The 25,214-nt window shown below is 31.3% G+C and overlaps 2 protein-coding genes across 2 annotated transcripts in view; both read left to right on the top strand.

The window, feature by feature from the left end:
• The window catches only part of LOC111700449 (uncharacterized), a 47,995-nt gene that overhangs the window by 2,906 nt on the left and 19,875 nt on the right, over positions 1 to 25,214 (top strand). The window contains exons 2-4 of the mRNA XM_023471353.1: positions 3,103 to 3,154; positions 4,897 to 4,986; positions 6,072 to 6,115. Coding sequence (XP_023327121.1) covers positions 3,103 to 3,154; positions 4,897 to 4,986; positions 6,072 to 6,115 — 186 coding nt within the window. The remainder of the gene's footprint in view (positions 1 to 3,102; positions 3,155 to 4,896; positions 4,987 to 6,071; positions 6,116 to 25,214) is intronic.
• Positions 7,278 to 25,214, top strand: part of LOC111700448 (uncharacterized) — a 32,847-nt gene continuing 14,910 nt past the window's right edge. The window contains exons 1-19 of the mRNA XM_023471352.1: positions 7,278 to 7,347; positions 7,764 to 7,882; positions 8,857 to 8,936; positions 9,725 to 9,780; positions 10,525 to 10,581; positions 12,188 to 12,252; positions 13,918 to 14,010; positions 14,970 to 15,054; positions 15,273 to 15,340; positions 17,020 to 17,096; positions 17,833 to 18,028; positions 18,634 to 18,678; positions 20,099 to 20,143; positions 21,035 to 21,071; positions 21,246 to 21,337; positions 22,925 to 22,969; positions 23,583 to 23,660; positions 24,805 to 24,889; positions 25,098 to 25,177. Coding sequence (XP_023327120.1) covers positions 7,293 to 7,347; positions 7,764 to 7,882; positions 8,857 to 8,936; positions 9,725 to 9,780; positions 10,525 to 10,581; positions 12,188 to 12,252; positions 13,918 to 14,010; positions 14,970 to 15,054; positions 15,273 to 15,340; positions 17,020 to 17,096; positions 17,833 to 18,028; positions 18,634 to 18,678; positions 20,099 to 20,143; positions 21,035 to 21,071; positions 21,246 to 21,337; positions 22,925 to 22,969; positions 23,583 to 23,660; positions 24,805 to 24,889; positions 25,098 to 25,177 — 1,458 coding nt within the window. The 5' untranslated portion in view covers positions 7,278 to 7,292. The remainder of the gene's footprint in view (positions 7,348 to 7,763; positions 7,883 to 8,856; positions 8,937 to 9,724; positions 9,781 to 10,524; positions 10,582 to 12,187; positions 12,253 to 13,917; positions 14,011 to 14,969; positions 15,055 to 15,272; positions 15,341 to 17,019; positions 17,097 to 17,832; positions 18,029 to 18,633; positions 18,679 to 20,098; positions 20,144 to 21,034; positions 21,072 to 21,245; positions 21,338 to 22,924; positions 22,970 to 23,582; positions 23,661 to 24,804; positions 24,890 to 25,097; positions 25,178 to 25,214) is intronic.

Below are 25,214 nucleotides of genomic sequence, written 5' to 3'. Positions count from 1 at the left end.
CTAAACTCGAACCGATAGCTAATGAAGTCTCTAGTCTCTCCAATAAATATGACTCCCTGAATAGTATCGTCTCTTCCCAAGGAGAAGACATGTCCGAACTTAAATCAACTGTTGAATCTTTAAAGGTCTCAATGAAAGAGGACATTGTCAATGAAATAGAGGATAAGAATAAGACCAGTCATCTGTCTGCTTACAAGTACACTTTGTCTATTGAAAACGAAAAGGTTGCAAACAATTTGCTTATCTTTGGGCTGAAAGCTGAAAATCCAAAAGACGCTGTAAATGAACTTCTATCTAAACTGTCCATTCCAACTGAAATTTCATACACTATTGTGTCTGTTGTCAAATTGGGAAAGGATGGGGGGGAAAGACTGCCCTCAATACTAGTCAAGTTTCAAAATAGTTTTCAAAGAAATGAAATCCTTAAATATGCTAAGAATCTACCTAAAGGGGTTACATTTGATAGAGATATTCCAATGGGGTACCGCGAGCAATATAAAGCAATGAAGCGAAAAGCATATAAATATAGGAAATGGATTGACTGCTCGACGCAAATAATTTTTGTTGGACACCTGATGCAGCTTCGTTACAGAGACAGAGAGAACAACACCAATAAGTCTTACACAATCATAGAAGAATATTTTCCCCCTCCTGAAAGCATGGTCAACCACTTAAAGGGGAATTCTTCGAAAGGGGGTTCTGTTCCCTCTCTCTCTGTAAATCAGGCTTCTTTAAAGACTGCTAAGTGTACTTTGATGCTTAACGAAATAGGTGGAGCTAGCATGCTGACCATAGATGCTGGGTTAAAGCAACTACTAAACAAAGCAGAGTTTGAAAGCATTCAGAAAATTGAGGTTCATAATGGCAGCGCCCGCGTTTTATGCAATAGCCCCTCTCAGTGCAAGCATATTGCTAAAAATTACAATGGGAAATCTGTCAATGGTCTGAAACTGAACTTTGACACATTTGATCTAGATTAAAATATGCCATAATTATGAGTGGGATGTTTAGCATTTTATATTATGCTCCTTGGATCAAGAATTTTGGGGGGGCAAAAATGGTATGCCATGACGCACCCGCGTAATGTTAGATTTAAGTAAGCAATGTATGGTGGTTGAACTGAATATATAGTATATATGGAACAATTCTTGATGATTCATTTGAGACATGAAACATTTCTACAAGTCCAGTGGTGTACGAGGGGGGGGGGGCAGACCCTCGCCCCCCCCCTTATATGAATGCCCCCCCCTGGCCAGCCCCCCTAAATGTGTCCCCCTATGGGGGGGGGCTCTTAATTTTACATCTACATTATACATTGCATACTGGATAGTATTTTAAATGTATAAATATTAAAACAATTTGTTGAATAAAACTAGGATTCTTGATTTTGGAGGCAGTATTATTATAGTTTTACATTATCTTTTTTTTAATCATTTTGTAACTTTTTTTTCATTACTTTAAAGTTCACTAACCTACAAAGCAGTTTAATTAATATAGAATCAATTGAAAGGTTTAAAGTTACTGCAGACATAATTTCAATTCTGATTCACTACAATACCCTACAAAGCTTTGTCCGATCAAGTGTTACATTAAATTCATGAAAACTGATAATTTTTATTTGTGGTTTCTCTACAAAAGTCACTCATGCATTTCTTGCTTCAAATGGAGATATGAAGGTTTTTAAAAATCTCCCTTTTGCCCTTAATTAAAAAAGTTTCATTAATAAATCTTTAATTGATACTGCTTTCAGTGTATATATGTATTACATTATGTATTTGATTTTTATCAATCCTGTGAAAATATAGATATTTTTTAAGAAACGTTTCCATCTCAATTTTTAACCCCTGAAGCGTACACCACAGAGAGTGATGAATCCACTTGAGAATATTACATATTTAATTTATTAACACTAGTAATGTGAAAGTGTGCATAATACACATGATTGAATTGTTTACCTTAACATAGTTAAAAAAGGTATCAATATTTTTTCAAAAAATGGTTTTTTAATGCTCAAATTATAGTCACCCCCTACACAAATGCCGGGCCCTTGTACGCGTCTGTCTACGACGTATATTTACTAAACTTAAAGGGAGTGTTCGCGAAAAATGAAAGGGGGTATAGGCTTAATGCGATAAAAAGGCGCTTTTGATCGCTACTAATCTTACTTCTATTTGTTGCGTCTATAAGGAGAAAATTGTTAAAGACGTCTCATACCGATTAAAATGGCGTCTATACAAATTGAGAAAATTGCAACATACGACTTAGACCGTAAAAAAATCAATTTAATTTCAAACAAATCATTCAGATATTACAACCTATAGTCATCGATTATCTTTCGAGTCGACTTTGCACTCAAACTCAGTAAAATACATTGTGGAAACATTTTATGTGTTTCAAATGAATCCTTAAAAGATTTTAATTCAATGCTGCATACTCAACTCAGTTCAATCACAATACATTGCCGGTCACTCCCTGTAAGACACTTTCATATTAATTTGTTTAGGTTTAATTACTAGCTCGTCATAGTTTAATTACTAGCTCATCAAGATTTAATTAATGGGTTTTATTAATATCTCATCTAATTACTATCTTATCAATGTTTAATATCTAGTGTGTCAAGGTTTAATTACTAGCTTATCTACATTTTATTAATAGCTCCCCTAGGTTTAAGTAATAATTTCACATGGTTTAATTACTAGCTCCTATACGTTTAATTAATAGTTTATCAAGGTTTTATCACTAGTTTGTCAACTTATAATTAATAGTTCGTAAAATTTTAATTACTAGCTCCTTTAGATTTCATTAATTAATTGTTCGTAAAAGTTCCATTACTAATTCCTCAAGCAAGGTTTAGCTACAAGCTCGAGATTTTTTTTACTAGCTCATACAGGTTTTATTACTAACTCCTCAGGTTTTATTAATAGTTCGTCCAGGTTTAATTACTAGTTCCTCGAGGTTTAAATACAATCTCATAAAGGTTTTATTACTACCTCCAAGGTTTAATTATTAGCTTGTTAAGGTTTCAGAACTTTCTCGTTAAGGTTTAATTAATATCTCGTTAAGATTAAGGATGAACCCTTTAAAGAATATTTATATTTTAAGGATCTAAAGGACAGTGGTCCTAACAGTATGGCCGCTACTGTGAGAGAATCAGGTTAATTCTTGTTATTAATATATTTCTTGGCTTTTAGGGAGATTCGCTTGTTCTTAAGTTTTAAATAAAATACTTTTAACAGCACAAAGCGCAAAAAATATTGTTCATCTGATTTTTAAATATATTTTTATGTATTTCTTAGTGTCTGTTAGTCCCAGGCTTAATCATACTCATATTCTTTACGTGTATAGTATAAACGTAGTGAATATTAAATATGAAGAAAAAAAACGTTGACTGTAGTGTGGTACTTCATACAGTATACACTGTATACTGTATGAAGTACCACACTACAGTCAACAATATTTTGTTGTAATTCATCTTTTGTCTTTTTTATTCATTGATATTCCTGATATGATCACATAATTGTAGCTCTGTTACTGTCTCTGGTCTGTCTGTAATATTAAATCATTCTTCTTTTGTTTGGCAGTTTGGAGCCTACTTCTGTACTTCGACGTATAAAGCCTGCAAAAGTCCTAATAGTCCGACACAATCCTTATTATTTCTTCAAAGTCTGTTATATTAATTTGCTGTTTCTTAGGTTGCAGTTTTTATAACATTTTATGTAACATGATAACAGACTTTTTGTGTGAGAATACATTTTTTAAATTTAAAATAAGAGAAAATAATAAAAGAAATTATGTTAGAAATGATGCTCAAAGCTCATAAGAACGATTTTGGGTTTTTTTTAATTGGCAAAATTTAAGCCAAAATGGTCAAAAGATCATGATACTATCATGATCTTTTGACCATTTGGATGATAGCAGGAGAGGGGGGGGGGTGGTAATAATAAAGTTGGGCACCCCAACTAGTTGCGCCATGGTTTATCCACATACATTTTTTAGAATATAAATATTACTGTGTTGAACACGAGTGTTATTTTTTCAGGGAAATAATTTTAGTTAATTTGACGGAAAAATGTAAAAATTAACAGAAAGGCGATTTTTTTCACTGATATATTTTACCAAAATTATTTCTTTTTCTGAATTCAATTCACAAAACCAATAAATAAAATTCATGGGGGGGGGGAGGAGTTGTGTTGGGGGTTGAAGAAAAAATTGTATTGCAAAAAAACACCCCTGGACTTGAATGCAAAAATATTGGTTTACAACACAGTTTCTAGAAAGGACTTTTTGCCATACTCCCCTGTCGGTATGAACTCAAAAGTATCGCCATTTCATTAAGTTAATTTATTACTTTCGGGTTAAGTGAGCGCCAGTGCTTAGGATCCAATTAATTTTGACGCGGAACCAAATCAGGAACCTGGATCCGCACTGGGAATAAATGGATCCAGATTCAGATCCAGGTTATTTCTTCAAAATTTACGGAATTTTTTTAACAATGCAAAATTTTTTAATTTTTGGTCTTATTTTTTCGCTTATTTTTATGTTAAAACTTGATCAACCAGTCAGAAATCAGCAAATTTTTGTAATCTCTTTTTTAATAGTTCAGATTTGGGCTTTGAGAGTACATTTTTTTTTTAGTTTTTGGTTGATATTTTGCCCATTGTATCCGGATCCGTTATTCTGTTTATTTTTGCGGTTCTGGATCCAGGAAGCCAAAATCCTACGGGTTCGGATCCTAAGCACTGATTAGCGCACAAAATATGCACTTTTATTTCTTAAGTATATACTACTCACTAAATTTACTCTTTTATGTCTCCTTTAACTTTGTTACTTTAATAGGGTAACCCTTAACTGGAAAAACTTATTGCCCAATTAAAATATAGACATTGTTTATTGTAGTCATCTGTGTGGTTCCGGGCTGTGATCAAGTTTTTCGAGGGGACAAAAGAAGCCAACACTATATGAAAAATGTTAAATTTGATCAGAATGGTGAGTTCTTAAGAATGGGCAGTGTAGATCAGACTTTTAATGGCATTTTTCTATATATACATATATACCATCAAAATACCAAACTGACATTTATCACCACCTTGACCAGTTATCAGTGAGCATGGTAATGATATGCAATTATTCAGGGGTGTATATAGTACAAATTTGTGATTTCCCATCCCCCCCTCAAATTTTTTTTTATTTCCTTTCCTAAATTCGAGAACTATAAAGATATAATTTTTAATATTTATATTGTAGTAAATAATAATCCCTAAAATGCTGCCTTGTAAAAATCATAAAGGGGGCCGCAGACAATTTTTTTAAAAACTTTTGAATTGATTATTTGTAAGTCCAAAAACATATTGTTCTTGGAATTCATTTCCTATCATTTTTCTTGGTTGGAGAAGTTGTGAATTTTTTTAGTAGGTTTCACTATTTGGACAATTATAATATTGACTGATGAGCATTGTTTTATCATATTTGTTTTGTTTTTTTTTATCTCAACATTAGCATACAATTTTAATGGTTTATAAACAATTTGTAGAACAAGTCTACTTTTTTTGAGATGAAGACCTTTGTTTTGTTTTATAAATTGCAACAATTTTAAAGTTGTTCATATTTATTGCAGCTTCTTATTAAGAGAGGCAAATTTTTAATCATTTCGCAGGTGTATATTGCACGAATCTAAACTATATGAGAACCAATTCAAAAAACATAATAAGTGTTGGAAAAATACTTAAATGTGTCCTAAAATTGGTTAGATTCATACATAATACACCTCTCAAATGATAAAAAAATTTTCTTCTATAAAATAAAACAAGAGTGATATATATATATATATATATATATATATATATATATATATATATATATATATATATGTTCCCTATAGCCGGCCAAACGGCTGGACCGATTGGGCAGAATTTTTTTTGTGGACACTTATGGGTGGCGGGAGGGTGATAAAGGCTAAAAAAAATCCAATTTTTTTTAAACCATTTATTTCCACGGGCAACGCCGGGCCCTTTACCTAGTTCTTTATAAAAAGCTTTTTTAATACCTTAATTTTAAAATGTTATCTGATTTAGGACGCCCGATGGTTTATAATTATAAAGTTGCAAATATTCACCAGGTATGCCTTTCCATATTGAACGCATTTTTTGTAATCTTTACACTCATTTCCCACAATGACGATCAATTTATTCATAAACTATTTTTGGTAATATGTTGTTTAAATATTACTGAAATGAAACTGCACAGATTTATATTCATACATACATCATAACAAACTTTTCTTGATCAGACCAAAATGTCTGTAGATCGGACATTCAACTCTATTAATGGAGGGCCAATTGTAGCCACGATTACAGTCCCTAAAACGAGAAAGGGGGGGGGGGTGTATCTTTGACCAATTTGAATACATTTTGGACTCCTATCTTCAATTTTTGAGAAATCTGAATGAAATTCTGCATAATGGCATCATTTGTGTTTCTTCCAAGTAAAATAAAAAATTGGAAAGAAATTCCCCCATTTTTAACATTTTTCAATTTTTTTTAAAGCTTTTTCACCAAAAATTCCGAGTAAAACCCATAGAATAAATATAATAAATATACAATATGCCATAGGGGGGAAAGGGATCTAAAAACCTTAAACACCTTAAACTTCGTTCTGATGTTAGTAATGAGTATCAACTTATCAAGCAGATATTCATTCAAATTCTTAGAAAAATGAATTCATGAATCCAGAAAATCTGAAAATGTTAACTAAAGTGGGAAAATATCATAAACTAGGGTGGAAAATGGATCTGAAAAACCTTTGACTTCCTTCTGATGTTAGTAATGAGATTCTTGACTAACAAGCAGGTGTTAAAAACACCTAGCTGGTATTTGACTCAGATTTTTTGGTGAAAAAAGCTTTGAAAAACATGAAAAAATGTGGAAAAAGGGGTTAAAAAAAAAATTATGGGTATGTTTTGAAATTATTTAATCATTTCTTTTTTTTGGGGGTGGGGTGCAGGCTATCAAAAACCCAGTATTTTTCTGTAATTGTGTAATAGTAGTGTAGATTATCCATCTTTATTATTTATCAATAATTAACAATAGACTTTTGGCAATATTATGAATAATGTTTAAATGTGCACTGAGATATTTAAGTTTCTTTAAAGCGAAAATTAAAATATTGAAAATGAAATGTAATGTCAAATTTTTTTGTTTTTTTGTTATACACTTTTGATTTGTCATAAGTTAAAAAATATATAAAAAATAGATTTTGATATTTATAGCAATGCAAAATATCGTATTATTATATGAATGTTTATTAAGGAGCATCGGATATACAATATAGACAGAAAGCGAAAATTGTCAGGTGTTCATTTACTTTAATTACGTTGTATCAGGATGGTCTTTGCATAGCAACAAACAATTAATTGGAAGTATGATGTAAAAATAGTAGAAGAAAAATCCATATCGCAAAATGTTAAGTGTAAGGGAGTGTTTAATGTTTATTTTTTCAAATAAATTATCTCTTAAATATTGATTTCTTATATTTACATCGCGTAACACCACAAATGCACTTCACATAACTTAAGTGTAGTACACAGACACAACAAACTTTCAAAACTTCACAATGACACAGAAAGTGTATTTTCAGGCCAATAAATGTACTTTCAAACAAGATCCCAAATGTGATATTTAATGATATTATACGGACCTCTGAAAAAATAGGGTTTTGACAACGGGTCACATTGTGATCCGTTAAATTAATTTTAACAACTTATTCAGAGTCGGTTGAGATTGTGGATTCCGCACCCAAAGTTGCAAAACTTGATGAAGAGATTGATTCAACCATTGAATACTTTAAGGGAAATATTCTGTTTCCTTCTGAAAATCTGACAATGGAGGTAAAATAAACAGAATATTCAAGAATATTGAAGCATTATTTCAAGTGTAAATATGGTTAAGTTTTCGATATTGTCTTAAATGGATCTGGATCCAAATCCGTATCCAAATCCAGGTTATTTTTTTTTAAATTTACTAAATTTTTGTTAACATAGCAAAATTTCAAAATTTCAATTTTGGTTTTTTTCGCGCTTATTTTTATGCTAAAACTTGATGCACCATCCAATAATCAGGAACTTTTTATAATCTCTATTTTTCAATAGTTCAGATTTAGGTTCAAGATTAAAATTTTATTTTTTTGCAGTTTTTGGTTGGATCTGTGGATCCACATATTTTCTCGAATCTAGATCCGGATCCAGGAAGCCAAACTTTTGCAGATCCAACGGATCCGGATCCTAAGCACTGTATAAATGAATGCAAGTGAAACGTTAAGAAAAATTTAAAACGACTCTATGCAAAAATGTTTATGTCCGAATCACAACTGTACCCTTAAAATTGTTGTCTTTATGAATATTTAGAGAATTGATTAGTCACAATTGTGGGATGACTAAAAAATGACACACTTTTATCCTGTAGGAAAAATTTGGAAATTGTCAATTTAAACTTATAATAATGATCGATACCTTCCATATCATTGATCTGATTAACATTTCAAGGTTACCATTGTGAATCTTTGTGTTTAGGGATACTAAAAATTTTTTTACATACACTGCGACTTTAAATAAGGAAGTTGGTAGGGGAAGGGAAGAGGAAATATTGGAACAGAAAAAAATGGTGCGGAAAGGGAAGTAAAAGGAAAGGAATAGGTGAAAAGGGAAACGAAAGTACAGTAGAAGGAAAGGAAAATTTAAAGGAAATTTAAATTTGAAGGAAAATGGAAGGCACAAATTCTTCATATTTATATTGATATTAGCATTGCACACATTTTAACACTATTGTAAAGCTCAAGCTTAATGAGTAAAATTAACATATTCAGATGGCAGTGGAGCAGAAAAGGATTTTCGAATACTTGAGAATGGAAAACCCAGCAATCACAGCAACAACTGTAAGAGACAGGTAAAAGTTAAATTTTTTCTCTTATTCTCTAAGTCTGTGACTTAAAATTTATTGAGTGATTTACAGCTAATTACTTTAACTTGTGATCTCTAACATTAAGCATTGTTTATAACAGTTTCAAACAGTGCTTAGGATCCAAAAAATTGGATCCAGAGCCAAATCAGGATCTGGATCCAGATCCAGGTTATTTCTTCAAAATTTACAGAATTTTTTTATAACAAAGCAAAATTTTCAAATTTTGGTCATATTTTATCGCTTATTTTTATGTTAAACCTTGATCAACCATTACTAAATCAGGAAATTTTTTATAATCTTATTTAATAGTTCGGTTTGTGGTTTTGAGAGTAAATATTTTTTTTGCAGTTTTGGGTTGATATTTTGCCACTTGGATCCGGATCCGTGGATCCCCATATTTTGCGGATCTGGATCCAGGATTCCAAAATTTTGTGGATTCAACCGATCCGGATCTAGATCCTAAACACTTGTTTTAAACCATCTAGTGGCTATTAACTCTGGGCTGATGAATGGAGCCTAAAGCTTTCCCTAAAACCCATGATTTGATTTAATTTGATTTGATTTGATTTGATTTGATTTGATTTGATTTGATTTGATTTGATTTGATTTGATTTGATTTGATTTGATTTGAAATACAATTTTGTTGGATTAGACGGACAGGCGATACCAAATTCTTTAAAGTGCATGCCACAAAAAAATTGATGATTATAAACTTTAGTGGTTTTTAATTCCTTCCTTATGTCACTGTTGTGCCCTGAATGTATTGTTTGCAGTTGGAAGCAGGACTTTAAGATACGACAGAAATTGCATTCTCAAGGATTTACTGCAGGTTATTAGAACTTTAAGGTTATATACTTAAATGAAGTTGGCACAAGTTTTTAAAAAGTTTTCGTTTATAAGTCTGATTTTGCATGGGCAGAGTATTTTTCAGTTTTGTTGTAAATTCGCCTTTTGTAAAGCAATTGTAATCCACACAGATTTGTCGAAAATAATACAACTAAGCTGAAAATTTGAAAAATCTTTTTCTAAACGATTTTAAACCTTTATCCGACACATTCAAAATGTTGAGATCAGGGGCCGGAAACGTCATGTGTGTGTGTCTGTACTATAAAAGAGTGTGTGTAAGTAACCGAAGGGGGTGTACTGTAGGTATATTCAGTACATAAGAATCTCGGCATTTGTGCTTTATACAGTCTAGGAGTGTAAATTTGTATATTGTTAATTGTTAATTAAAAAATAAGTGTAATATATATGTATTTTATATATATTTGGATTGTGATCATGGTTAAGGGTGAACGCAATGTGACTTAAATCGCTGTTTTCTAGATTTTGAGTTTTTAAAACCTTAAGTTTTACTTGCTTATAAGTACACTAAAAAAATTTCCTTGACTGTAGTCATGTTGTGTGTCTGTACCAAAAGAGTGTGCGTGTGTGATACCGAACTTGTCTGCAAAGCAGTGCGATTGCCTTTCTCATACAAGACCAGCGACATTTCCATTCCATTTATTCCTATTCCCTGCTTGAGATGCACAATGATAATAGTCATTTTTAGTAGAACATATCTATAATTTAGGTCATGTAAAGGAAGATGGAAATTGTGTGCCTTCTAGCCTTCTTGCTGCCATTATCGGTAAATTAAGATATGTAAATTCATAACAGGTGAAGAAAGTTCCAATTTATAAACCATGATTATGTTCCAAATTTGAAACTGAGTGTCAGGTTTTGGCGCAAATATTATAATAAACATTTTAGTAACTCTTCCTGTGCTGAGAGCAAATATCAATAAGAAACTACTTCCAACCAAAGACGGTAGAAAAGTAGAAGACATGGCGTTTGGAATTTATCAGAATAGTGTGTACGCTCTGTACACTTGTATATGTTTGTTGTCGGAAAGGAACAAGATTCTGACGATGAACAGATAGGCAACGGAATAACCCTCAAATAAAAACCGATAATGCAGAAAACTCTTTATTTCCTAAAAAAATGAAATGAATAATGATAAATAATTATTACAATGGTTTACGAATTTATAATGAAAAGATTCTTACGATCTATTTGAGTATTTGTGGGTTAAACTGTCGGGGAGTCCTAAGACGCTTTTTTATACATTAAAACTAAAAGAGTGACAATTAAATGTTAAGGAAAAATACTTTATATGGAAATATTCTTTGCTTAACTTTGAAGTGGTTCACAATTAATAAAAGTGTTTATATTCCGTTGTCGGAGAACAAAGAGAAGCGGGCTGAAATTGTTTGGTTTTGTTTCTCGTCTCCGAGAGGAGCTTTTAGGTTGAAGACGACATTACATGGAGGGGGGGGGTCTTAATGTTAATGGTTGACAATGTTGTATTGGTTTTAACTTCAAAAAATTAACAAAAAAACTCTAGTTATCAAATAAATTAGTGGGTGGGAAAATAACGACATGGTTATTAACTTTTACATTTGTTTTAATCAGTTATAAGATAGGATGCTCTCCTGCTAAAATAAATCTAAAATTTTGAATTTGCTATGCATCTCATTTGCATAAAAATACCACATATTTTAAAACAAAATTTGTTAGATGTCATTAATTATAGTTTTGTAATAGTCAAAAGCAGAATTTTAGGCCTGAATAGTGAGCAAGGCCCAAAAAACCCTTGGTTTAAAGTTATTTAATTTAAGTTGATAAATATGAACAGTTAAAAAGATAACTTTGCACATTTGGCCAAAACCTGACACTCAGTGTCATGTCTGGGTCAAATAACTGATTGGACCCTTCTTATCCTGTACAAATAATGAAATGTACTAAATGCATGAAATCATAGTTCTTATATTATTCTTTTCTTGTCCTATATATTTACTTAATATTGCGCTGTGTTTCCATATGATTAACAACTCGCTTTCAAGGTTATGTATTTTGCACGCATATGTCAAATGAATTTTGAAGTTTCTCTAAATTTGTGGCAGATTTTATAGACGAAAGAGTCAGTTCCTTAGTAGTGAACATATCGTGGAAGATTTCCCATTATTACACGATTCAGGAGGAACAATTTTAATGTTGTTCACTTCCTAGCGTTTATCAATGCTTTTTCTTAATATAATATTAATCTTATGAGGCAAAAAAATTAATAATGGAATTATTCAAATCGATGATATAATCTTGAAACATTCTTTGACTCATCAAGATTATTTCATCTCGTAAGAAATTCCATTATTACATTTTTTTCCTCAAAAGATTATAATACTATTCATTTTAAGGCAAGAGTTGTTCCAAAGATGTAGTACAGAAGTTTAAAGAAAAATTAATAAATAAACTTGATCAGGTATACTTTAATTCCAATACATTTTTTGTTTTTGTTTAAAGGGACCGTTCACTTATTTGGGTAATTTCAGGGAAAACTAAACAGCCTATTCGCTTTTGATTGGTAATAGTCTTACTTTTCAAAGACAACTGGGGCCAAAGAAAAAGCCGATTTTTTGTTCAGAATTCGAGCGCAAAGGGACGGTCCCTCTGTATAGACACTAATTGATCTTTTTTCAGTAACAGCAGCCCAATAACATTTAAATTTTTTATATTTTGATGTCATTATGTGTTCGTTATTATGTACTAAAATATGAAAATTTTTGATATTTGAATTCGAAAGAAATTTACGTTTTTGTAATAAATCATGTAAAATGTGTATTCAAAGACGACGTCTCTACTACAATCAATTAATCATTTCTCGTATTTTGGTTCGTAGATTTTGTAGATTTTGTTCCCGTATGTGCACAACTTTTCATTTGTCATGCCGCGTTCAATTCCGCTTTTTGCACAGGCAATACCAATTTTGAATGCATAAAATAGTGTTATTTTAGAAATAGAAAGTTAAAAAACAAAAAAAATTACAAAATAATGACATTTTCAATTAACGAACACAATGAGATTAAAATATAATAAATTCAAATGTTATTGGGCTGCTGTTACTGAAAAAAACATCAATTATGAATTAGTGTCTATACAGAGGGACCGTCCCTTTGCGCTCGAATTCTGAACATTCCCTTACACAAGAAAGACAAATTTTAATTGAAAACAGTCTAGCTTCATGATATGTTTTTATTCATACACATTATGCAGGGAGTGTTATTAATCCTGAAAGATGTTTTATTATATAACAGATTATAACAACACCAAATACATCACATGTGACATGTACAGTAGGATGGCCCTGTCAAAATTGTTCAGAGGTGCACTTTTTCTTTTGAATACATATATATGAAACTAAGAAAAATCCAAAATATTTTTGGTTTTGACAATTTTTTCCAGTGCTGCCGGAAAAACAGTTATTTTTGGGCCATTTTTGAACCATTGATTTTACAAGTTAAAACTTTTATATAATCCAAAGTTGTTGACTGAGAATAATGTTTTATATCATTTTGGAAATCCCAGATAATTGTCTATAAGACTAAATAAACTAATACTCAATAATTTGAAAAATCCAAGTTTTCTGAGCATTTTTAGTGCCAAAATCATAGATTTTATTGATGCGCACTTTCACCTAACAAAGACACCCTTAGAGATGAAAAAAATATCTTTTTTTTTCTTTTTGTTATACATGTTCTAAAATGTCCCTTTTTTAAAATACCTTAAAAATGGCCGCTTAATGAATTGTTCTTAAACTCTGGTTTTGCGATTTTAACATGTTTGTACATTTAGAACTTTTTAAAATAAAATGTTTATAAAATACTTAGTTTTTGACTTGAGCCGCTCTAATGTTCAGGGTGTCCCATGAAACTACACAGTGAATAGTGTTGAATGTTTTCCTCCATTTATTCAATTACATATTAAGTGATTTTTTAAGTTTATTTGTTAAATATTTAAGTTAAATATATATAGTACACTCAAATCTACTTTGTCTTGTAAGGTCCTGTTAAATGTTAAAATATTGATAGTTTAGAAACACCAAATGTCAAAGTTACTATTTACTTACAATAATAGTATTTTTTTTAAGACATTAAGTGCAGTAAGTAAAGCAGACCACGTCAAGGATGTAAACGAGATATTCGGTGGAGTAGGAAATGGGGGAGTAAAAAATCATTTAAAGGTGACTATAATGTTGATGATTTATGAGATCAAAATTACAAAATTTTATATAACATGTTTTTTATATTTTTTCACGACCAAAGTTCATTGATTTTCACCTATTCAGGAAATAAAATCGGCAAACAAAAAATTATCCACGCCAACATATTATTTGTTTGGATAAATAATGTTGTTAAAAATAATGGGAAAAGGATTCTTGGAGAAAATATACACCCTTGCATTTAGTTTTTATAAAATATGTTCACTATAGCAGAGTTAAGATTTTAAAAGCTTGAACATTAAAAGCTATTAGTTTAAACCGAGTAATTTGGTGATAAAAAATCTTGTAATAACTATTATTATATAGTAACATTAAAAATTGGCCAATTATATGTAGTGTATTGATTATATTTAAATATAACGCATTACGAAATAAGTTAAAGCTTTGAGTTTGTAACAATAACTCTGTTAAATGGGACTTTTCACACCCTTGTCATAGTTGATCTTTCTGTAAATGCAGTGAAAGCTTTCAAAAACCAAAAAGAAGTCAAAACAAGAAACTGTGTTGACAAAGCTTGATTTTATTTAAGGTTGCTTTACAAAAAAATCTGGGCTCAGGACAACATTGAAAATGTAACAATGATTAGTGTCCGAATTTAATGAATTTAAGCCTGGGCTTAATCAAACAAAATCCTTTTTTTTTAAACGCCTCTTTAAATAGTAAATAATTTATTAAAAGTATAAGTGGAACCAACCTAATTTGAGCCGCGGTTCAAATTAAAGCCACGGCGTAAATTCTTTAAATTTGACTTCAGGTTTTTTTCCAGAAACTTTTTTTAGTTAAGAAAAGTTTTGATTATGGGTTAGTTTATGTGACATTATTGAGTAACAATCTCCCCTGCACATCCGTCCAACATTGTTTGAACTTCCGTTTGGAGCTAAAATTATAGTAGCTGCCTCTGATTTTGTTTAAATAAGTAGGATTGGGATGAATACACTGTACAAATTATACAAGATGGAGTGTGGTGGAGTACGTTGGAGATAGACTTAGTGGCGAAATTGTTAGGTAATTATACAAGGGTTATACAATAGATTTGATATTTTTTCATTCATTTTAATTGAAAACTCGTAGGCCATGTAGGTAAATTGACTGCATTAATTTGATGTATTATTTTGTTAACATTAAATTGAAAGGATGTTCATGATTTTCAACAGCATTAAAAATAAAATATGGATTATTTTTGTTTAACAATAAGAGGAAATCATTAATATTATTTTTTCTAGGAATAAAGATCTATCTCCTCGTCATTAATCCTGGTGAGGCGTACATGAGTACTTTTAAACCGTCAAAGGTATTTAGCCAAAACTTTAGTCAACTTTTAAACAACGATATGTGATAATGTTGTAACTCTGATCTTCAGTAAAAATTGCGTTATTTAGACCTGTACAGTGTGCAGTACTTAGGTTTCATTTAATTTTAATGAGGAACAGTTCCAGCACAGAGTTTAACAAAATTTTGAAAATTGCACATTTTTATTGCAGATAACTTATTAAAGTATCTCAATAAGGAAATATAGNAACTACTTTGAAAAAAGGATAAACTAGCCTGATTAATTGATTTCACTACCAAATAAATATCAAATATATATGCAAAAACTATGCAGAAACAAAGTCGTCATAATGACCGTTTTTGATCATTTTTTCCCTTATATACTTTTTTTGATTCCGTGAAAATTATTGCTAAGTTTACTTAAGACAATAAATACATAAAATACGAAAAGATTTGTTGAATCTTTACTTTGTCAATTGTTCACTGCACAGTGCACAGTACACCCAATGCAGAAATTAACCATTGTCAAAAGTATGTAAAGTTGGTGAACAAATTCCATACTTCACTATGCATTCTTTATGTAAAAATTAATCTTTTATATTGATTATTAATATTTACAGCCTTTGACATCCCAAAAGCAGTACACACTTTGAAGTGTAGTACATGTACACCAAAATTTCAAAAATTGTAATCACACAGATTGTGTATTTTCCTGTCGGTAAATTTATTATCAACCCAGATCCCACTGGTATCAGAAATTGAATTATATGGACTAAATGTTAAATTAAAAATGCATTTTTTTATATTTGATATTTCATAGTATTCGTTTTGCTTGACATATTAAATATATATTATACCATGCAGTGCTGAGGATCCAATTAATTTTGATGCGGATCCGGATCCTGGATCCGCACTGAAAATGAAGATAAGGATCCGAACCAAAATCAAGGATATTTCTCAAAAATTCATTAATCTTTTTACAAAGCAAAATTTGGATTTTTTTTGTCTTATTTTTGGCTTATTTTTATGCTAAACTTGGTGAACCATTCAGAAATCATGAAAATTTTATAATATCTCTTTTTTTAATAGTTCAGACTTGGTGTTGAGAGTAAATTTATTTTTGCAGTTTTTGGTTGATAAACCCTTGGATCCGGATACGTGGCTCCGCATATACCATGCAGTGCCTAGGATTCATTTAATTTTGATGCGGATCCAGATCCGGATCCAGGTTATTTCTTTAAAATCTACTGATTTTTTGTTAACAAAGAAGAAATTTCAAATTTTTTATCTTATTTTATTTGCTTTTTTTTGCTAAAACTTGATGAACTATTAATAAATCAGGAATTTTTTATAATCTTTCTTTTTCAATAGTTTAAATTATGGTTATTAGAGTAAAAAAAATTTTTTTTGCATTTTTTGTTTGATATTTTGCCTCTTGGATCCGGATCATTGCATCCGCATATTTTTCCGGATCCGGATCCATGAAGCAAAAATCTCGCGGATCCAACAGATCCGGATACAGATCCTAAGCACTGATACTATGTACTTGAAATTTGATCTCATGATATTGAATTTAACTCGACAGCAGCCTATACCCCCTTAATTTAATTCAAAATCTTCAATTCAATCATTGTTGCATGATACAGATACTAATTTCTTGTTTCATTTTGTACTATTATAAAAATTAAGTCTTTTTTACAGGTTCAGAGTCAGACTGAATATTCAAACATCATTTTAATCAACAAGACAGAAGCCCGTCATTTTGGATATTGTTTCAAGTAAGAGATTAATACAATATCAGTTTAGAGATAATTGTTAGAAAGTAACAAAATTTTTTTAGTAGACTCTACACAGTAGAGCAGTTAAAACATATTTAAAAGAAGATTTGGATTTAAATGAAGAGGTGGCAAATTGACACAATTTTTGTTAAGGATGCGTTTGTGAAAATTAAGATTATGAAATTTCAGAAAGAGTATATAAACTTTAAACATTTGATACGAGGCTAATGAATGTCAAATATGTGGTTCCGTAATCGGATGATTTCTATGGTTGCTACAAATACAAAAACATGTCTGATTGAATTAGATTGGTTGGTGCATTGTGAATTATTTTCTATTTTTATTGAAGTATGGAAACTTTCTTTGATCTGTGTTGACTTATAAAATTTGAGTCGGTGTGCAAAATGTCAGCCTCCTATCACAATGTTTACTGTCCTTTGAAAAATTCTAAATCTCAGAGTTAAATTCATAGAAATGTGCACATTAGACTCTTTTTATTTTGTCTTGTGGCTGTGAACTGAAAGGTAGAAGTATGGGAATTATTTTTACCTAACAGAGAAATCTGTGACGAAAAACCAGGACACAGTGAGGACTTTATTTGAATTTTTTTCGTTCGTGCTTAAAATTATCATTCATTTTTAATCTTATTTTTTTGGTTCGAACAACGATGCACATCTCTTAAATTGCTACCGCTCTTTGTTGTCTTCCATTTTATGCTGTAACAATTTTATTTTAGATTATCCCCTATGTTCTTGTCTCCTAAGATCTCAGAGTCTAAAGAACCTTTGCCTAAACCAGGAGAATTAACTCAACTTAACAACAACTCAATCTCACCATCATCTTCAATAATATCCCATTCAACACTTCAAGCACTAACTCCTCTTAACCGCTATGGAAAGCCTGCTGCTCGTTCTCTTAGGAAGATGTTAAAGGTAAAGGTGCTAGTCCATATTTGCTGTCCGAATTCCTCACTATTATTAATTTCATCATGTCGGCTCATTATTGTCAAAATATTGTTAACATTTTATTACCTTTATTAAAGTTGCTTTAAACTGTGAAAGAAAACTTCAAGTATTTTAAATATTGATATAAAGATTTATGAATCTAGATCTTTTTAAACCATGAACAGTGTACACTGTACAGTGTACATTAAGGTGTCTACATATGAGCAATTTTCCAAAATAAATGCATCCGGTAGCTTTTCCCATTACAATTTGTACCGTTAGCTCAATATCTAAAAACGTATATTATATAATTGCTGTTAAGGTTTAAAAATTCCCTACTAGTATTTTTTTTTAAATCCTAAAAATGTAATTGTTTTATCAACGATAATTTTTTAGGGTTTCAAAAATATTATTTTGGATTACTTTTTTGTTTTACTTTCTTCATTTGTTTTTTAAACTTTTTGCGCCGTTCGGTAAATAATCAAAATTATTCCACAGTTTTTCTTTCATTATTATAACACTAATTTTGATGATTACACTTGCTTCCTACGCATAATACGCTATTATATTTTGATATTTATGATATTTGTTAGGAATTCTCCTGTGATAAGGCAGTTGATCCTGTTGCTTTAACTAAGGTAAAGTTACACTTGAGTATTTAATCTTAAACTGTCTTATCCTTACCTAACAATTTTTTTTTCAAATCCTTTATCATTTTTCCAACATTACCCTTAGAATCTTGTTCCTAATTCCTAGCCTATGTTAAGCTTTATATTCTGAAATTGTTAACTTTTATCTTCTTAATATATATATCTTCTCTAAACATTTAACCTATTAAAAAAATAAGCTCTAAAAAGTGTTAGTGTGCATTGAAGGGGAGGGGGGGGGGTCATTATTGGTTGATGATCATATCATTTTAATGGTTTGCAAATTTTTCAAATTTCAAGTTCACAAGTAATCAAAGAGAAGCTGTTAACTGAGAACTACTCCTATTCTTAATATATATACCTACGATGACAACTGTATTTTGGCTTCATAGACCTCAAGAATACTGAATTTGGATTGATTCAAGGTGTAAATAATAAATACTGATAGATGCCCTTCTTTACTGTACACAAAAGGAAGGGAACCCCCCAAAGCCACGAGCCTCCCAGATTTGCTAGGCAGACCAAGCCCTTGCTTTGCAGAAATGAGCATGCGCAACACATCAAAATGTGCCTGTGAAATACAATTTTTTTTCCATGAGCTTCAACCTAAATGTTTCAGTCTGCTCGAAAAGATTTACACTTCATTCCCAACTCTTTAACCTTGTTTTTTGAACATAAAATGTTGTAATATTTAAAGTATAGGTGACTCATGCTAAAAACCTCCCCCAGCCTCACACCTTTATCTCTTTGTTCTTTTAATGAATGCGGAGTAGTTAACCTGAACTGATTCATTAAGATTCAACAGTGCACCCTAGACCTTTGAACCGAACAGACGTATGAGTTAAGCTCCGTTTGTTCAACCAAAGGCTAGGGGACGGGCACTTCATGGACAGCTCTAAGAAGGATTACAACATGTGGACTTACACGATTATATCTCACATGATCATATCTTCAGGAATACAATAAACCATTGATGAGGCAGATATCTCAGGTTACAACAGATCAGAGCAATGTAGTTCCACCTCTATACAGCTGGTTCAACTACCTACACACTCTAATATCCCAGGTGTTCCTATGGTTAGAAACACTAGAGGCTCCGAGGATTGCTGGAACTATAGAATGGNCCACCCACTTATTAAAGACCTTGAGAGATAGATATTATACACAAGAAGAGAGGTTTGGGTGAATTATGAACTGGTACTGGGAATGAAAGTGAAGTCTTGCATTAACCCTCAAAGATGGGGGGGCAACGATTGATCTTGATTTCCCTAGGATTTATGTCTGGGATTGTAACGATATCAAGGGATTAAATGTTACAATGTTCATGAACTTTAGCTTTTGATTAACATATTTTATCAAAGTTCATATTAAATATTTTTTAAATATATAAAATATTTTATATATTGTTAAGGAATTACCAAGTGATGATGCTGCTGTTCCTGTTACTCTAACAAAGGTGAAGCAATTGTTCACATTTTTACTACATAAGTACTAGCTCATGTCAAAATTGGTTAACTTTTGGTACAGAAAACATATAAAAAACAGCTCTTATTGATATCTATTCCTTAATCTCCAATAAAAATTCAAAAAATGAAGATTTTCGGGAAAAAATCCCCAAATTTATTATTTCCATATTTTACATCCTTATTCAGGCTTTTAGACCAGAGTTAGACATATCATTCATTCATACTTAGACATATAAAAATGGACAGTTAGACATGGCATACATCAATACTAAGACATATATATCTCGACAGTTAGACATATCATACATCCGTACTCAGACATATATACCTAGACAGTTAAGACGTATCTTACATCAATACTCAGACATATATACCAGACAGTTAGACATATTATACATCAATACTCAGACATATATACCTAGACAGTTAGACATATTATACATCAATACTCAGACATATATACCTGGACAGTTAGACATATCAAACATTAGTACTCAGACATATATACCTAGACAGTTAGACATATCTTACATCAATACTTAGACATATATATCTAGGCAGTTAGACATAATATACATCAGTACTCAGACATGTAAACCTGAGATGGAATTTAAAGAATTTGAGCTGCGGTTTAAATCCGCCAAAACCCGGTTTAAATTTAACGCCGGCTTAAATCGTGAAACATTTGATACAATTTTAAGTGGAACCAACCATATTTAAGCCGCGGCTTAAATTTAAACCGCCGATCAAATTCTTTAAATTCGGCCACGGGATAGTTAATTTTGTACAGTATAATACAAAAACAAAAAAAAGTATGCGGATTTCACAAAAATTTTTTCCGGCATTTTCTAAATTTTACCAAAAATTAAAAAAATTATTAGGAATGTATGGATGATCTTTGTAGAAGATTTGCGACAGGGATGACTTTTTAAAGATATTTTTATTGGTAATCCACAATTTGTTTTCCTAAGCTTTATATCCAAGTTTGTTAGCTTTTAGAAATGTTGTAATTGATGACTAATTAACTTACTTTTTAACAACTTGACATTTAAAGAAAATCAATGTGCTTTCTTCTTTATTAAAAAGTTAAAGTGTTGGCTGATGAGGCTGAGAAGAGCAAGACTGTTGAGACAGAGAGTATAGAGGAAGCTTTATTAGAGGAGTTTCAAATTTCAACAGACAAGGTATAAAAAGTTGTTATGTCAGAATTCCTTAAGTAATTTGAGTTTCCGTTTAAGAATTGTCATTGTCACTGTCATCTGATGAAAAGTTGTAAGTGACAGGGAAACATGTAATTATTTAAGAGGTTTTGGAGGACTACCCAAGTTGAGCAATATCATGTTTGGTGGCTTGCATTAAAGTTTTGTCAGTTCTGGTATCTTTTAAATGCAAGGGTATTTAAAAATTAAATCTTTAAAATCATAATTATATGTGTAGATTTTTTGGGGGGAAATCCTAATAAGGAATGCATAGAAATATTAAGTTAGGTTAGCTAAAATCAAAGATATTTTTGATAATCTCTTTTTGAAAAGTTTTGATTTTGGTTTTTGAGAGCAAATTTTGTTTTCAGTTCTTAGATCCGGATCAATGGATTTAAATATTTTTCGGGGGTTGGGGGCGCAAACCATTGCATAAAGGAGAACTGCTTGTTGAAATTAAAAGAGTCATTTTTAAAAAATATTTACATTTGTACTTATTTTAAGTTCACCAATACTGAAACTTAAGCAAACAATTTTATTGAAATGACTTGAAAATCAACAGTCCATAGCTAAAATTGTTACTTCAATATGGGCATGAAATGCTGCACTAGCCTAGTATTTAAAAAATATATACTCAAAGTGTTTTCATAAATTTGAGTGGAAGTAGTAAAAAATCATATTTTATTTAAATTCTCAAAATCATTTACAAAAGGCATCTTTTTGTTTCAAAAATCGAAATTGACCATTGCAAATAGCTTTTTTGGATAAAAAAGCTAGTAAGTGTATTTTTTTTCCCTCAAAATATGATGGTTTGGGCATTACAAGATCCGTCTTTTCAAGCCATATTCAACATGAAAAATAAATGTTTTACAAATTAATGAAAAATATCCATTTATGGAAAAAAGCTGATTTTGTGATTTCCTTATTTTTTTCAACTTTAATGCTCCTAGATGGCATGTTTTTAAACATTTGTATATGTTTTTTGCTGCGTTGAATTAGGATTTGCAAGACGGATTTTTTTATACCTACATCGATAAATTAAGAAGCCATATGCGATGGTCAATTTTAATTTTATTAAAAAATGCTTTAATTAAATGGTGCTTAAAATCAAAAAACACAAGTATCGACTACTTGATTTGTGTTTCATGGATACGTTTCGGCGGCTAGGAGCGCCGACCCCTATTTCATTGAATGATGGGTTGTCCTTTAATAATAATAATAATAATGAGAATGTTTCACCCTTAGTATATACCTAATACACATGCCATTATTTAATAACTACAAAGCTACACTTATTATAGTAACATCTATTTTTTACAGTTGCTGTTGCAAGATTTTAAGAAAGTAATAGCCAGAGCCTGAAATTAAAGAATTTGAGGCATGGCTTAAATTTAAGCCGGAGCTCAAATATGTTAGCTTTCACTTAAAATTGTGTTGAATTTTCCAAGATTAAAGCAGGCGCTTAATTGAAACCCATTTTTTGGGTATTTAAGCCGCGCCTTAAATTCATTCAATTCGTACACAGATGATATAAAAGTTCATATAAATATTTGTTCTTAATGCCTTTTTTAGAAATCGATGCATTGCCGAACCTGCTTAACCTGGATGTTTCCTAAGGTATGCTTTATGGCTTTGGAGTTTGGTTGCATGATGAAGCTATGAACAATACTGTTGGTGAAAGCTGGTCTGTTCTGTTTACCAGAAATTGGACAATACAATAATATTTGATATTAAAATTTTTGCAAAAATTTTATATTAAGGATTTTAAATTAATATTAAATTTACCTTGTGACATTTACCATGTAAAATCATCCACAATCGGCATGTCACAGATTTTGATGAAATTTTGCATACAACATTGAATATGAAACAAAATGAAAAATATCAAGAACCAAAAGTCCTGCCTGAACATGCTCATCTACGGGGTCTCAGGGGGTTGACTTTTATTCAACTTGAGTAATATCGAAAAATCTTTTAAATAATCTTAACTTTTGGTTAAATGAAACTGAAATTTGTGTCTTGATTAAATCTTTAAAAAAATATCAGTTTAAAATTGTTTCAATGTTCAATAAAATGAAACTTCTATTGACTAAGAAGGATTTTATATTTGATTTTCAAATATCCATCAATAATAAATGTTAATTTTGCACACACAAAATATAGATTTTATGAGATCAGATTGAAAAGGCTCTGAATTGTCTTCATTATTAATAATTAATTATCTATTTAGGATGGATTTGGCGTAACAGGGAAGATCACAATAACATCTAAAAGTGAGACACAGAAGAAAATGAAGGCCCATCTGAAGGTACAAGTTCTGTTTAAATTGGTTGCATATGATTAAAATGTTCAAATTGATGGATTCCCATATGTGACAAAATTTATGCTTCATAGGGCAGGCTAGTAAGCAATAAACTGAAGGGGTGAAAACTGAAAATGTGTTAAAAAAATATATTTACCCCATATGTCTTTGATACTTGGATGTTAGTAGCGTAATATATTAGACCCCTAGTGCAAAACTTGGATTGATCGTTTACTCTCGACAGATTTTATTTTATGCACCTTCCCTACCTGCCCCTACATTTCCCTGCCCTACATTTTTTATCCATACCTTCCCCCTTCTCTACCCATACCCTTTTCTTTTGTTTTCCTTCCCTTTCTTCCTTCTCCTTTGATTCCCCTTCCTTCCCTCTTCCACTTTCTTCCCCTCTTCTTGGGTCTTTAATTTCTTCGCCCGGGGTGGATACAAATTTGTGGCAGTGATTAAGAAGACTAGCATAGTTTAATGCAGTGCTTGGGATCCGTTGGTTCCGCAAAATTTTAGCTCAATTCCTGGATCCGGATGAGAAAAAATATGCGGTTCCAGAGATAAAGCATCAACCATCAACGCTTCAAGTATTAGCATAAAAATAAAAGGGCAAATCTTCTAAAAATTTATTATGACCCATGAAAATTAAATGGGGTCTGTCCTAGCGAACAATTTTGAATATGAAACTTTTATGATATAATATAATAGAATTAATGGGTTTGTAGTCTTTAAGGTTAGGTTAGATTAGAATTACTTCTGGGTCGAACGCTGGGGCTAGGATAGGGGGACAATCGCTGCGGCCATGTGACAGAATTAATGTGTTATTAGTCTTTATCAAAGGTTAGCTTAGGTCAAAATTACTTCTGGGTCAAGCGCTGCGGGTAGGATTACTTCTGGGCTGAGCACCGTGGCTAGGACAGGCTAGGGGAGATCGCTGCAGCCATATGATAGAATGAATCAGTTACTAGTCTTTATCTAAGATTATGTTAGGTAACAAAACGTAAAAAATTAATGTGCAAAAGTGATAAGAGGGGTGAGGGTGTGTCACGGGGGGGGGGACCAGAAATTGTTATGTTGAAATTACCCAACTACTGGTTTCCTGATATAAATTAATTAATAGCATTTTTATGTATACATTTTGTAGTCTGGAAATCATCTCACGGGAGTGAGAAAGATGAAGTTAAAACAGTTTGAACACAACTTTGCCTCCGACCAGGATAAAAAGCTAGGTAAGATTATAGCACACAATCCTACTTTACTGTACAGTTTCTCATATGCTCATAAATATCACCCGAATCTTTTTGACATGCACCTCAATTACAGTTTTGTTTACCCAGATAAATTTTTTTTTATAAAATAATCGTATTTCATTATAATTTAACCCCACTCCCCCCTTTTAAACATGAAAACCATTTTTTTTTCATATTTTAAATATAGGTGTTGCTATGGTGATGAACTTTCTGATAACTCTACAGAATTCCGGATCAACCAGATTATTTATGGACTTGCTGTCCAAGGTAAATAATTTGATTTAACTGAATATATTGGTTTTTG

This window comes from Eurytemora carolleeae, unplaced genomic scaffold (assembly GCF_000591075.1).
Source record: "Eurytemora carolleeae unplaced genomic scaffold, Eaff_2.0 scaffold369, whole genome shotgun sequence".
NCBI classification, from domain to species: domain Eukaryota; kingdom Metazoa; phylum Arthropoda; class Copepoda; order Calanoida; family Temoridae; genus Eurytemora; species Eurytemora carolleeae.
The sequence above is the reverse complement of the archived record's forward strand: the minus strand, read 5'-3'. Positions and strand labels throughout refer to the sequence as shown.